Source organism: Natator depressus, chromosome 10 (genome assembly GCF_965152275.1).
Source record: "Natator depressus isolate rNatDep1 chromosome 10, rNatDep2.hap1, whole genome shotgun sequence".
Classification (NCBI taxonomy): Eukaryota; Metazoa; Chordata; order Testudines; family Cheloniidae; genus Natator; species Natator depressus.
Window position 1 is genome coordinate 7,267,020 of NC_134243.1, and position 14,107 is coordinate 7,281,126.

A 14,107-nucleotide genomic window follows, 5' to 3' on the forward strand; every position below is an offset into this window, starting at 1 on the left:
GCCAGGTGTGGCTTTGTCACACTTTCTCATCAGGAGTAAACGGGAGCTGATCTGGGAGCTGCTGGGCTGCATGGGATGTGCCCAGGAAATGCACGTACTGGTGCGACTGCGTTCACACACATACAGGCAGTCAGACACCGCGGAGAGGGCCATGGCATAACAACACACGATGCAGATTGAGGCAAAGCACGTAACTTCACACGGACTTCAAAGAGAAGCATGGGGACTTGAGTACCTTCCTGAACAGAGATGCTTTCCTGAATCGCGGTCTTAGACTCTACATGTGCGCGTACCCACTCTTCGGGGGGGAAACTTTGAAGAGTCAGGGAGGGATGCCCAGGGCAGAGGGGGGCACCTGAGATCTGCGGAGGAACTAGGGGAATTCTGGGACTGGCTGGGCAAGGAGACTGGGAGTGGGACAGAGTGGGGCAAGGAGAAGAACGTGGGTATGTTGGAGGGAAAGGGGCAGCAGGAGTCTAGCTTAGGGGAAATAGGCATAGAGGCTGCGCCCACTAGAGAACGCTCCCCTCCAGAGGCTGGAATGGAACCCGAGATTCCTGAGTCTCACTATTCCTCCACTGTCAGCAAATATCCATGAAACCCTCTGGCTAAGAGTCCCAACATCCTCTAGTGCTGGTCCACACAGAAGATGACAACCTACTACTGCCATACTCCAGTAACTCCATTAGCGCACATGGCAGAGGTCTGGGCGATGGATCTAAAGGTTCCGACCCTGCCGATGACCCACACAGGTGGCAATATCATGCCACATGAGGGAATTGCTGGGTTTTTTTCAGTTTGCTGGTCAATAAACCGAGTAAATTGCACCCACCAAATGACATTCAAAGAACATTGTTAAGGTTGCCAAGTCAAGCATACAAGTTAGAAAATGCCAGAACCAACAAATAAATACAAAGTACAGTTTAAATAATAAAATACTACTAATAATCTCTTAAAAAAAAAGAAAATGCCAGAATTAAGGGGGCCTTTGCAGCCTTAATGTGGCCCCCTTGTGCATGCAGAGTATGATACAGTCATTAATTACATGAACACATCTTATCTTTTCCACAGGCCTCCTGCCTCATTCAATGCCCAGGACGGATCTGCCCCGGGGATGAGTCAGGGCTGTGTAATGAAGGAGGCTGTTGTCCGTTGAATCCTGATTTATTTGCTGCCGAAGTGAAAAGGTCTGTAAAAGACCCAGGCAGGGGACTGCAGGAAGAGAAAGGAGGATCTCACGGTTAAGGCGGTTGAAAGCTGCCTTGGAGAACTGGATTCTATCCCTGCCTCTGCCACAGAATTTCTTTGTGATTCTGGGCAAGTCCCTTAAACCAAACTTTTCAGAGGTGGTCACTGGTTGTGTGTGCTTCACTTTCTGGGTGCCCAACTTGATACCCTGGGGTCTGATTTGCAGATGTGCTGTGCGATAACAACTGCGACTGAAGTCACTGGGGGCTGCGCTTTGAACACACAGAGCTAAGGACTCTGGAAAACCAGGGCTGAAGTGTCTCAAATTGGGCACCCAAAGTTAGTGGAAATTGTTTACCTTAATCTCTCTGTGCCTCAGTTCCCCAGCTGTAAAATGGGGTCACAGGGATAAAGATAAATCCACTAATGTCTGCGAAGCGATCAGATACTACAGTGACGAGTGCCAGAGAAAAAAGCCCATGAGGAAATGAATAATTCTGTCTTCAGAGCTGGGTTTGGACAGCATGCAGCAGCTAAGGCCTGGGGCCAGACTCTGAACAACACAGAGAAACCGAAACATTGAATAGCTGCTCGGTAAGTGAAAACCTTCCACCCTGTGCACTGAATGAGGCCGTGTCCTGTGGGAAAAACAGTACCTGAGCAGGTTAGGAAAGACTGCACCATAATGCATGGGCACAGGCTGGCTGAAGGATGACTGCACACAGACAGCATCAGTTCAGGGGGAGCAGGTTTGTAGAAATTTTGGTGGTGCCCAGAACCCACCCCTGCCCAAACTCTGCCCCCCACCTGCCCAAGGCTCTGGGAGGGAGTTTGGGTGTGGGAGGAGGTCTGGGGTGCAGGCCCTAGGCTGGGACAGGGGATTGGGATGCAGGCTCTGGGAGGGATTTTGGGGATAGGAGGGGGTGCAGAGGGAGGGGGTGCAGGTTCTGGGAGGGAGTTTGGGGATGGGAGGGGGTGCGGCTGCGGATGGGGGGTTTGGGGGATGGGAGGGGCTCAGGGCAACAGTAGGAGTGTAGGGGTGAGGGCTCTGTCTGGGGCTGGGGGGTTTGGGGGTTAGAGAGGCTCAGGGCTGGGGCAGAGGGTTGTGCAGGGGGATGAGGGCTCTGTCTGGGGCTGGAGATGAGGGGTTTGTGGTGTTGGAGGGGGCTCAGGGTTGGGGTGCAGGGGGGTGAGAGCTCTGGCTGGGGCTGGAGATGAGGGGTTTGGAGTGTTGGAGGGGGCTCAGAGCTCAGGCAGAGGGTTAGGGTGCGGGGGAATGAGGGCTCTGTCTGGGGCTGGGGATAAGGTGTTTGGGGTGTTAGAGGGGCTCAGGGCTGGGGCAGAGGGTTGAGGGTGAGGTGGGGGGGTGAAAGCTCTGGCTGGGGGTATGGGCTCTGGGGTAGGGCAGGGCTGGGGATGAGTCTGGGGTGCAGGCAGTCTGCTCCAGGACAGGGGCCAGAGAGGAGGACTCCCCCCAACCCTTTCCCTGCTGGCAGCAGCGAGCTCTGGGGGAGGAGCCCCCCTTTCCCGCCCCCCCCCCAGCAGAACACCCCCCACCCCACTGTCACTGCATGTGCTCCTAGGGCCCCTCTCAGGTCCAGGAATCTCCCTCGCCTCCCGCGTGGTGGGTGCCGGGGGGAGCTGCGTGCGCCTCCTCCCCTGCTGTTGCCCCTGACTGTAGCCTCACTGGGGGTGAGGGATGGGGCTGCCCCTTGCCCAGCATGGGGCAGGAGCGGTGACAGTGGGCGAAGGGGCCCCCTGTGCTGGTGGAGGGTCCCGCCGGAAAAGGGCAGGGTCTGAGGTGGAAGGGCCGGCTCAGTCAGTCTGCCCTAGCAGTGGAGATGGGGGCTCTGGGACCCGGCGGCAGCAGTTGCTGCAGGGAGGCAGCATGGAGCTGCACGGAAGAGGCAGGGGCAGGGACGTTCTGCTCCAGGCCCCAGGAGGCGTGTGGGGGCCCGGGGGCAGCAAGAGGGGGCCGAGGGACACTCAGGGGAGGCAGCAGGTGGGGCCGGGGGGGACACCCGGCCCCAAATATTGGTGGAGCTGGGCCCCTGGGCTCTGAATGTTGCTGGTGCCAAGGCACGAGGTGGAGATATAAACTTGCCGCCCCGCAGTGCTGGCACTTCCTAACTTTTGGGTGCTTGGCTTTGCAACCTGTTTAATGTTCTCTTAACGTCGTTTTTCCAGATGGGGGGTGTTTAGGCAAACAGAAGCTAATTACCTGGCAATGGAATCTGGCTGGGACACCAGGGCTAACCCTGCTGCTCTGCCAGAAAGAGGCCAGGGGATCTTTAATAACTGCGAGAGGTCAGGAGCTTGGGTTTATGACAGATTGCTCCTCAGACACCCATGAGCCCATACTCCAGGGAAGGGAGGAGGAAGAGGCCCTCCTTAAACTAAGGCAACTGACCCTCTGCCCCTGGCTGGTTCTGAGCTGCTACCTGGTTATAGTGCACGGTGACATACAGCTCATTGTCAAATTTCAGTGGCTGGGTCCAGATGACACGCCGGTACCAGAACATGTAGCTGCTGTCCACTTGCTCCATCTCCGTGGCCACGTCAAGGATATACTCCCGTCGGCTCAAGGGGCGGACATTCTGACCTACGGGGAGCACAGGGGAAGAGTCAACTGGGTGGCTCTGATTTTAAAGGTCGCCTGGCAAGGAAAAGCCAGCTGGGCTGCTCTGCTTTTGCTCCTTTACAATGTAAAAGGGTAAAGGTGGCTGGAGAACTGAATGGTGTATGCAGAGCAGAGATACTGAAGGTAGGAAATCAGATTCATTGCTGCCCTTTGACGCTTTGGTTTGTGTCCACACCTACTTAACCCTTGGGAGAACAGCTCTCTTTGTTTAGGATTCAACCACCCAGCCCGTTCCATTGAAAGCCGAGAAAGCTGCCAGTCCCCATCTCTGAGGCTGTGTCTACATGACAGAGCCTATGCCGGCGTAGCCGTCGGCACATCTTCTCTGGCGTCGTGAAGGCACAGCGTGCACTGACAGAAGGAGATTGTCCTGACCCTGCTGGCAGACACCAGCTCCCCATACGTTAGCTGAGTCTACTCTGCGGCAAGGGGACATCGTTACCCTGAGTGACATAGCTACACCGGGATAAGTTTTACGTGTAGACCAAGCCTCAGTCATCCGTCAGAAACAGGGAAGACAAGACTGACCATTCCTGATAGTTCTAAGATAAAGAACAGGCAGAAAAAACCCCATGAAACACCTTTAAAATAAAAGTCCAGGCCTTCTTTACACGTCGTCCCAAAAGGACACAAGCTGAGTCCGCGTTTCCTTCTGCAGGTCGGCTCTAAAAGCTTCAGGATTTGGGGCACTTGGAATCATCCATGTAACTCCTGAGAGCACATTATAATTCCAAAGTTCAGGAGAGCCCTTACGCAGACGGATGAATGCGGGTGTCATAAGCCCCATTTTATAGATGGGGAAACTGAGGCAGGAGGAGGTGAATTGATTTGCCCCAGTTCACAGAATAAGTTGGAGGCAGGGCAAGGATTAGATCCCACAAGCCCGTGTCACTGGACCGTGCCACCCCCTCTCATGGCACAGCCCCCAGCCAGGGGTCAGATCGACTTTGGAGAATCCACATTCAGAGCTCCGGGGCTCCGTTTCCAAGAAGAGGCTTCCAACTAGCCCCATAAAAAGCAGCAGAGAGGGAGTGAGCGGGTTGGTGAGGCTAAGAAGGCGTGTGACATTCCTAGGGTGATGCAGTGCTTTCCCAGAAAGCAGGATATGACTCAGAGATGCTATTTCCTGGAGCTTCTGGGCCCGTCCACACAGCCCTTCCAACAGTCCCTTTACAGCCCTCCCCGCCCACACTTTAACTAGGCCACCGGCTAGCCAAGCCAACAGGGCTGCCGGGAGCTGTGGAGAGGCACAGACAGGAAAGTGGGGGCTCGGCCCCAGGAAGCGCTGGGATACCGTGAACCATTTCCTGCCTTTTCAGCGTTTCAGAAGAAAGCTGAGGCCAATAATCCACAGCCCCCCTTCCGGGCACTGCCCTGGAAGCTGGCAATGGGGAAGCTGCCAAGGTGCTGCAAAAATACCAAGTAGGGCACCCCTCAAAGGCAGCACAAGCCCACAGCCAGCCCCAGGGGACGGGATACTCCACCGGGGCAGGGTGAGGTGGAAACCTGCAGAGCTGCTGGCTGCGCTGTACCCGTCCTGTGCCTAGAAACACCAGGGCTGCGACCCTGGCACCATTCACCCGCCCTGAGCTCCGCTGAGAAAGGCCAGAGCTTGGCAGCCCGCAGCTCTCAGGTGCCTTCCTCATCCCGTCACGGCCTGCGGCTTTTCCATCCTCTCTGTGCTTCCAAGCCCGGCAGCTCAGCACTGACGCCGTCAGGAGAGGCCTGGCACTGCTTGCCCAGAAAGGGGTGTTCTAGGACCCTGCTCATGGCAGGCCTCGCTCAGCCAGAACCTGTTCGTGCCAGGGAGGAGCACTGGGCGCTGGATCGACTGGTGATTGCCTCGTGCTCCCACTGTTGGGCAGCCACTGGCAGTTAGGAATAAACGACACTGGCACAAGCTCCTGGTACAGAAATGGCTGTCCGGGTCGGTTTGCCCGTTCTTCAGGGAGGCGGTGGGGCCTCAGTGCAGTATTTCACCCCCGCAGGGAATGCACATCACACGGGACTAAGCCTCTGGACACACAAAGGGCTTAACGGGACAGTGTCAAGATAAAAACATCCCTCACAAGCAATCCAGTCAGTGCCTCCTGAGTAGTCTCCCGGGGCAGCAGTTTAACTTTGCGGTGGTGAACGGCAGGGACGGCCGGTTCATTAGGCAAGAGACAGCACTGTTCAGCCAACGCCAAGGAGCTGGGTGGTGTTTAGCCAGGTGCGAAAGCCTCCTATGCTTGTCTTTTCACATAAGCATAACGGGAGGCAACGTGGGCTAGTGGGCAGAGCGCTGCTCTGGGAATCAGGAGGCCAGGATGATATTCCCAGCTGACCTGCTGCGGGACAGTGGTCAAGTCACTTGTTCGCTCTGTGCCTCAGTTTCCCCTCCCACCCTCTGCCCGTTTACACTGTAACCTCTGCTGGACAGAGCCTGTCTGTGCCTAGATGTTCGCCCAGCGCCTAGTACAATGGCTCAACTGGGATTTCTAGGCAATAATACTAAACAGGGCGAGGCGGTGAATCTCTCTCCTGTGTTTTCATTCCATACGGGGTTTCATTTCTCTTAACGGGGCAGCGTCTTGATCTGAACAATGGCCTGTGCCATGACTCCCCGAAGGAGGGGGAGCACCAGGGCTCAGGAGGCTGCTGCCCACGGCTCGTCTCTGGAGGCGGGCCACGGAAATGGGGTCAGCCAGGAAGTCCCCCCTCAATGCATTTGGGACTTGAGTGGCATCACCTGCTCTGATGGCACCCGCAGGCCTGGGGAAGCCAGACGTTGGTCAGCTCAGGCCGCCTGTCGGTGGGCATGCAATATGGGAATGGCCAATGGCAGAGGCAGGCCGCTGGGCAGGACTGGGGGGGTGGGATGGGACCACTTCAGAGGAGAAAATGGGGACAGCGACTCCTGCCTGCCCCCACGGCTCACCTCTGTTGGTAACGGCGAAGATGACATATTCGTCAAAGGCCTCGGGCCGATGCAGCCCCATTTCATAGCACATCTCCTTGATCACGTCCAGCGCAACCTAGAGAGAGGGGCAAACCACCTGGCTGAGCCCCTCAAAGGCTGGGAAGGAGGCTCTACCGCTGTCATTGTGCCCGCCACCACCGTGGTCTCTGCCCGGCACTGCTGGTGGGACTTCCTGGAGTGACACTCCTTCCTGGCTGTCTAGCAAACCATGGATGGCCTGATCCCGCAAGGTGCAGGCCATGAGGAGGAGCAGCAGGGGAATCTCCGATGGGTTCAGAGATACGGCCAGAAGTTTGGGTGCTCTGCAGCTCCATCCTAGGGCCGGGCCGGCAACCCCATGGGATCTCTCCCCCCTCTCAGGTGAGAGAGCAGCAGGCTCAGCCTCAGGTAAACAAGAACCTGAACACGCCTTTGAGGGGCAGTCAGGTGCCAGCCGCCTCGGGTTAAATGGGGCTCCGAGAAAACACCCCACTCTGGGCAAAACTTAAACATCAGCCCCACTCCCCTGCCATTGTCCCCTCCTGCCCCCTGAGCCTACAGACCCTGCGAACCCCGGCGCTGACCTTTGGAGCCCGGCTGGAGGTGAAACCAATAGCCCTGAGTATCCTAGCCCGCCCCCCCCGCCCATCCGCCCGCCCCCAAGTGCTGCTGAGCTGGAAGAACAGCTGGCCAGTGCTGCAGCCACCTGGCAGGATTCCACCGTGCACTTCGTCAGGGAGGGACGCTGCCTGGGAGCGTTTCCTTCCCCCCTAGGCCCCCCAAGGGAAATCAGCGACTTTGGGGAGCTCTCCCTAATGCCACTGTTGGGGAGGGGCTGAGCTCAGCTCCTGTTCGGTGCTGTTTCTGCTCCCACACTCGGTGCTATCGCCGGGAGTCGGGCAGACCCGTCTCCATCACTGCTCTGAGGGAGCATCCCGAGTGGGAGCGGGGGGAGCTGGGCAGCGCCGGGCCCCTGTGCTGACGTACCGAGCACGTTTTGATCTTCAGGTGCCTCTCAATCCCTCCTGGCAGGAGAAACAGCTGGCGTTTGGCACTCCGGCCGGCCTTGGTTGGGGGGGGTAAAGCACAGAGAAGTAGGAAGGTTTCCGAACCCTAAAGCATCCATTGGCTCCAGGGGCCAGACTAAACACCCCAGGCTAGATTCTCCCATGTCGGCATACGGCGATTTCCTGTGGGGCATCCCATTCTGCCTAGCGGAATCCCCAGGCGTTTTCAGCACCCCCCTTTTTCCTGCCCTGTGCCGCGAGGTGGGGCTCACACCACTCGGTTAGACACCAGCAGCATCTCAAGGAGGCGGGAAGCCGTCTTCAGAATGCACTTGCAAGCCCACCATTTGCAAAAGTGACGCGTGAGCCTGGGCCCCTCTGTTCCCGGGCCCCATTTCCAGAGGGCAGGTGCCCAGTGCTTCCTGATAAACAGGCTCTCCCCAGGCCTCTTGAGTCACCAGCCCCTTGGTAAAACTGGCCTGATCTGCAGAAGTGCTGAGCTCCTCCAGCTCTGGCTGCAGCCAATGTGGGAGGGAAATCAGGCCTATAACATCCCCATCCTTGCAAGTTCCTGTCCATTTCAGCCCTTGCCACCACGGAAAGGGCTCTGTTCTCCTCCCCACAGCCATACCGTAGGCATCACAGGGGTTACACACCCTGGCTGCAGCCACCCACAGTTGTAGCCGCCTGCCCAGCCCCATTCTAGCCGTCCCAGCTGGAAACAAGGCACAGATAAACCATGTGGGGGCCCGGAAAGTGGAGCGCCCGGAGGAACTCGGCCTTTGTAGGCCCAGAGAGCTCAAGGGATACAGTCCCATGCCATCCCCTAGGTGAGCTGTTTGTAACCAAGTCTAGCCCCTCAGAGAACCTTCTCCCCACGTGCCCACCTGGTGCCACCATTGCAGGGCCCTGTGTGAGCTCGGACTCACCACCATGGCTTTGAGCTCCATGCTGCTGGGAAATTCGCGCCGGCCGCCAAACTGGAAGGTCTTCCTGAGGTTCTGCTCGCAGGCCTTTGCGATCCCTTAAAGATATGGACACCAGCGCCCCGTCAAAGCAGAGACGGGCCCAAGGCACAGCGTGGGGTTCCAGGCCTCCACCTCCCCAAACCAGGGGAAGCAGGCCAGAGCCAGAGCGTGGCTTTGGCTCACTACAAAGACAGTGGCTAACAATGAAATTCAGGTCTGGTTCAGAGGGGAAACAAACCCCAAATCATGAGGTGTTGGGGGGGGGGCAAGGGTATCACAGCACCTACCTGTAATTGAAGGTTACGTTTATTTCTAGGGCTGTTGATTAACCGCGGTTCACTCACATGATTAACTCAAAAAAATTAATCGCAATTAATTGCAGTTTTTCTACATTTTCATATATATTGTATTCTGTGTTGTATTCTGTTGGTGCAAATACGTATAAGCAAAAATAAACATAGTGAGCATGGTACACTTTGTATTCTGCCTTGTAACTGAAATCAATATATTTGAAAATGTAGAAAACATCCCAAAAATGTTAAATAAATGGTATTCTATTAATGTTTAACAGTGCGATTAATCACTGTTTTTAATCACTTGACAGCCCTCTTTATTTCATTTCCCATCCCCACTTTTTCCCACTTCCCCGCCCCTATTTGCCTGGCATGTTGCCTCCGGCATGGCAGAGGCTCTGGTGCTCGGACTAGGATTGTACTGCAGTAACATCTAGTGGTCGGGCCCCATTGTGCTAGGAGCTGTACACACGCATATAATGACAGACAGCCCCTGCCCTATGGGCCGCGCAGCCAGCTAGTCCAGCAGAACAGGTTTGGATCAGGGTGTGATCGGTCTCCATCCTCGCCCTGGTGCCAGTGGGCCCTGCCCTCCCAGCCGCTCCTGGATGCAAAGCCTGTGGGAGGAGGTCCCATTAACGACAGCTGAAGTGGGTCTGGCGGGGGGCCAGGCTGGGGTAATCGATCACTGCAGACAGTTCTCCACCCCGAGAGCCATTTAAACAGCTGTAAGCCTGGAGCGTTTACGGAGGAAATTAGTGGTGGCCGGGCTGGGAATCGCGGGCTGGCTGATAAAGGCTTCACAGATGGGCAGCACTGCCATTTATTAACGGCTCTAGGTCAGGCGTGGGCAAGCCCTCCTGGCGCTGTTTCCACACAGGGAGCTGCCAGGATTTCTGAGGCTGGGTGTAAATGCTGCTAACTCCCCATCCTCGCAGCCCCGTTCCTCTGGGCTGGACAAACGCCACGATCCCTCGCCCCCGCCCGTCCCAGGGATCAGCCTGAACCTGCTCTTCAGCAAGGCTCCTTGGTCACACCCAGGCAATGGCAGGTGCAGCTTTTGGTCTGGCACTCACAGCACCACGCAAACTAGTGCTAAGACTCGTTCCTGAGGCAGCAATAGGACTGGGGGGGAGGGGGGGGCGGCATCTGCTGCACTGTGCGGGCCACCATGATCCAAGTGATTGGATAAGAGAAGCCAGCCTGAGATCTCCCTCTCGCCAAGGTGGAAACTGAGGCACGGGGAGGGGACGTGACTTGCCCAAGGTCGACGGGGAGTTTGGAGTCAGAGCTGGGTCCGGAATTCCAGAGTCCCGAGCCCTCAGGTTTGGGCTTGTACATGGCTGAGCCTGCAGGGACCCTCTAACCCTCTGGCGCTAAGTGATCTCCGCCCCCGCCCCTCGTCTCTGCTGTTCAGAGGAAAGGGGCTCAGTGACCATCCCTGCCACGCCCCGTCCGTCCCTGTGATTCTGATGGCTTTGTCCTGCTTCCACTTCTCTCTCCGTTTTGCAGGCGCCTGGCTCCAGTGCGCATTAAGTGCCTGCCCTGCTCCTTTGAAGCATGTTCGCTGCTATGGAAACTGATGTGGTGACGGAGCATATTCCAAGCAGCGTCACCCTGGCTGGGACAGCAGCTGAGCTCATGACGTCCCGCAGACAGAGGGGTTGGGCAACAGCACGGCGCAGGGTTTACACCGAGCCTTGGCACACAAGAGCTGGCCTGATGGTTTCCAGGAGCAGGCCTGGGGTATCAAACACACATGTTGGCACAACCAGGGAGCGGGTGGGGCCCAGGGCATGGGGGCAGGGTGATCTAACGGAGCCTAGAAATCCCGGTGTGCCCATGGGCGAATCGCTCCCCTGGTCTGTAGCTCACCTTCCCTGTCCGTAAAGGGGAGTGATGATACCTGACCTTCACCTTCAGCCTTCTCCCAGCTTAGCTGGAGACTGCAGGGTCAGGGCTCAGGGGCTGGGAGCTGCAGGCAGCCCACAGGCCGAGCATTGCCCTCACTATCCACCACCCGCCCTGGGGCTACGGGGCAGGGCCCACCCTACTGACCCAGAGCACCGCCCTGGGGGTCCTGCTCTGCTCCCCGGGGAGGGAGGTACCTTGATGTAGGTACCAATGACATAGGGAAGGATAGGAGAGAGGTCCTGGAGGCCAAATTTTGGTTGCTAGGTAAGAGATTGAAGTCCATGGTAGCATTCTCTGAAATGCTCCTAGTTCCATGTGCAGGGCCAGTTAGAGAGGCAGAACGGCAGGGTCTCAACGCGTGGATGAGACGATGGTGAAGGGAGGAGGGGTTTAGATTTATTAGAAACTGGGGACACTTTTGGGAAATGGGGAGCCTATACAGGAAGGCTGGGCTCCACCTAAGCCAAAATGGAACCAGATTGTTGGTGCTTAACATTAAAAAGATCATAGAGCAGTTTTTAAACTAAGGGCTGGGGGAAAGTCAACAGGAGCACATGGTTCAGACATCCCTTAGGAGAGGATCTATAAATGTCCTAATAAGGAGGAGAGGATGGAAGAGGATCAAATACAGGTAAGAGCTGATGAGAAAGAGGCCCCCATGCAGTCCAGGTCGGGGTTCCCAGCTTTGCAGAACAAGCATCCTACCTTGGAACTGCGCCCCAGGGCTCCTGCAGGTCTCCTGGAGGTGCCACAGCAGACAGGGCTTCAGGACCTCGGAGCACTTGTAGTAGGCGGTCAGGATGTAGAGCAGCCTCCATCCCCTCTGACAGCTGTCCCTGTCCAAGCCACGGGGTGGGGAAAGAGGTCTCAGAGTGGGAGAGGCCCAGCCTGCTCTGCAAAGCTTAGGCCCCAGAAAGTCTATGGGACAGGCCTGGAACCTGTGCCCCTTAGCCCCTTCCACGCCAGGCCGCCGGTCAGGCAGGTGGGACCCTGCTCAATCAGCTCTGGTATGTGGGGAGAGAAGGAGAAGGCGAGGAAGAGGAACTGGAGGAATAAAAAGGAGACGTGAAGGAGGAGGAGAGCCGAGGGGAAGGGGAGAGAGCAGGGGCCTGGAGTGGTGCTGTAACATGGAAGGGGGTGGCATGGTGGGACCTCCAATGGCCAAGGAAGGCTCTCCCAGCTGCCAGCGTGGCTAGGATGGCAGGGGCCAGATTGGTCCATCTAGGCCCATCGTGACGCAGTGACAGGATCAGCCAGTCCCAACCAGACTGGGGACATGGGAGGCTCCTGACGACTGGGATTCTCCCCACAGACTCCCCACTGGGGAGGCCACACAGCCCAGGCCAGCTGGCCAGGCAGGGGAAGAGCAGGAAGGGGCCGCCGCACTGGGAGGCCAGCCCGGGGCCCCACGCCACGGGAAGGGGAGGGACTCACTCACATCTTGGGGCTCGTGTTGTCCGTGGTCTGCTTGACGATCTGGCAATACACTTCATCCCTCATGACCTCGTGGTCAGCGCACAGCTGGAGACAGAAAGGCACCAGTGGGCATCACTACCCTGGCGCTGGGGAGCCCCCTGCCCCTCCAGCTGTACCTGCTTGCCCGCCGTGCCGGCCGCCATCCCTGCCCCCCCGCTGGTATGTCGGAGGTGTGCAATTTGCAGCCTGCTCCTGGGGCCTCTCCAGGGCCACGTGGCTTGTTCCCATGCTGGACAAAATGCAGCCGTCTGCTCCCACCTTCAGCCTCCTCCCCGCTGGGCTGGAGACTGTGGGGTAGGGGCTCTGGGGCTGGGAGCTGCAGGCAGGTTCACGAGCCGAGGGCTGCCCTCGCTACCCACCACTGGCCCCAGGGCTGCGGGGCAGGGCCCACCCCACTGACCCAGAGTGCCCCCCGGGGGTCCTGCTCTGCTCCCCAGGGAGGGAAGTACCTTGAGCACAGCGTAGACGACTTCCAGCTCTGTCTGCCCCTTGAGAGGCCAGTCGCCCATGAACTTCATCACGGCTGGGGATGACAAACCAATGCATGGTGACAGGCTCTGCCTCCCCTCGCCCTGAGCAGGGGGTGGCTCTCCCAGTTCCAGACCCACCGGGTGGGTCATGGGACCCGGAGGAGAGCAGGTCACAGTGCCTCAGATGGGGGGAGGGGCTGAGGGGTTCACAGTGCCCCCACATCGGAGGGGGAGGAGGATGGCCAAATGAGACTCAGAGCCACCAAACCTCCTGTCTCCCTTCCAGCAGGCTCTCCCTCCCCAGCCCCAGTCCCAGGGGCCTCCTGGAGTGCTGGCTCTTGAACTCTTGGTTTCTTGTTGACTCACTGGTTGCCAGCCCCACAGAAACTGCCAGATCTGGGCCCAAGGGCCAGCTTCAGCCCACTCCTGAGTAGGGGCAGCAGAGATTCCAGTGCCCCACCCTGGGGTGAGGTCTTTGAGGTTCACTGCCCCTGCCCCACGTGGGGCAGAGGATGGCGGTGGGTAGGCCACGGTACCCCATGTGGGGGGCAGGGGCGGGCAGACTCACAGGGGGTTAGGGTGGTTCAAAAGTGGCTGAGTTTTCAGCTGGACTCTCACTAACAAACCCAAGGCTTTAGGGCGTCCCACGAAACAGGCAATGGCACAAGAAGGCTGCCCCCTGCTGGGCACGTTGGTCTCAGATGCCCCTGAGCGGCCAACACGCGGAGATCCAGGGCAGGAATGAACCCTGCCTCTGTGGGGTTAAACAGCACAAGGGGAGGGAGGGATAGCTCAGTGGTTTGAGCATTGGCCTGCTAAACCCAGGGTTGTGAGTTCAATCCTTGAGGGGGCCATTTAGGGATCTGGGGTAAAAATTGGGGATTGGTCCTGCTTTGAGCAGGGGGTGGGACTAGATGACCTCCTGAGCTCTCTTCCAACCCTGAGATTCTATGATTCTATGACAGGCCAGGGGAAATGAACCGGCCCAGTACCAGGGCCCCTCCCACCGTGGCCTGGAGGCAGCCCAGTGCCCTCTCCCCCAAGCACCCCGGGGAGACGCAGCGCCTCCCACGCACCTTGGAAGGCCTCGGCTGCGGCTCTGTTCAGGCAGCTGTCAGTGAATTCGATCAGCGACTCCTGGAGCGGGCACTGGCCGGGGAGAGGCAGAAGCAGAGCGCGCGTCAGTTACCTGCGTGGAACGCTGGTGGG

General features: G+C 57.9%; 1 protein-coding gene across 1 annotated transcript in view; it reads right to left on the reverse strand.

Moving 5' to 3' along the window:
* MYO15A (myosin XVA) overlaps positions 1-14,107 on the reverse strand; it is an 85,243-nt gene that overhangs the window by 7,788 nt on the left and 63,348 nt on the right. The window contains exons 53-60 of the mRNA XM_074964869.1: positions 13,975-14,047; positions 12,878-12,951; positions 12,391-12,473; positions 11,658-11,788; positions 8,707-8,801; positions 7,758-7,835; positions 6,750-6,846; positions 3,630-3,790 (exon numbers count right to left, since the gene is read on the reverse strand). Coding sequence (XP_074820970.1) covers positions 3,630-3,790; positions 6,750-6,846; positions 7,758-7,835; positions 8,707-8,801; positions 11,658-11,788; positions 12,391-12,473; positions 12,878-12,951; positions 13,975-14,047 — 792 coding nt within the window. The remainder of the gene's footprint in view (positions 1-3,629; positions 3,791-6,749; positions 6,847-7,757; positions 7,836-8,706; positions 8,802-11,657; positions 11,789-12,390; positions 12,474-12,877; positions 12,952-13,974; positions 14,048-14,107) is intronic.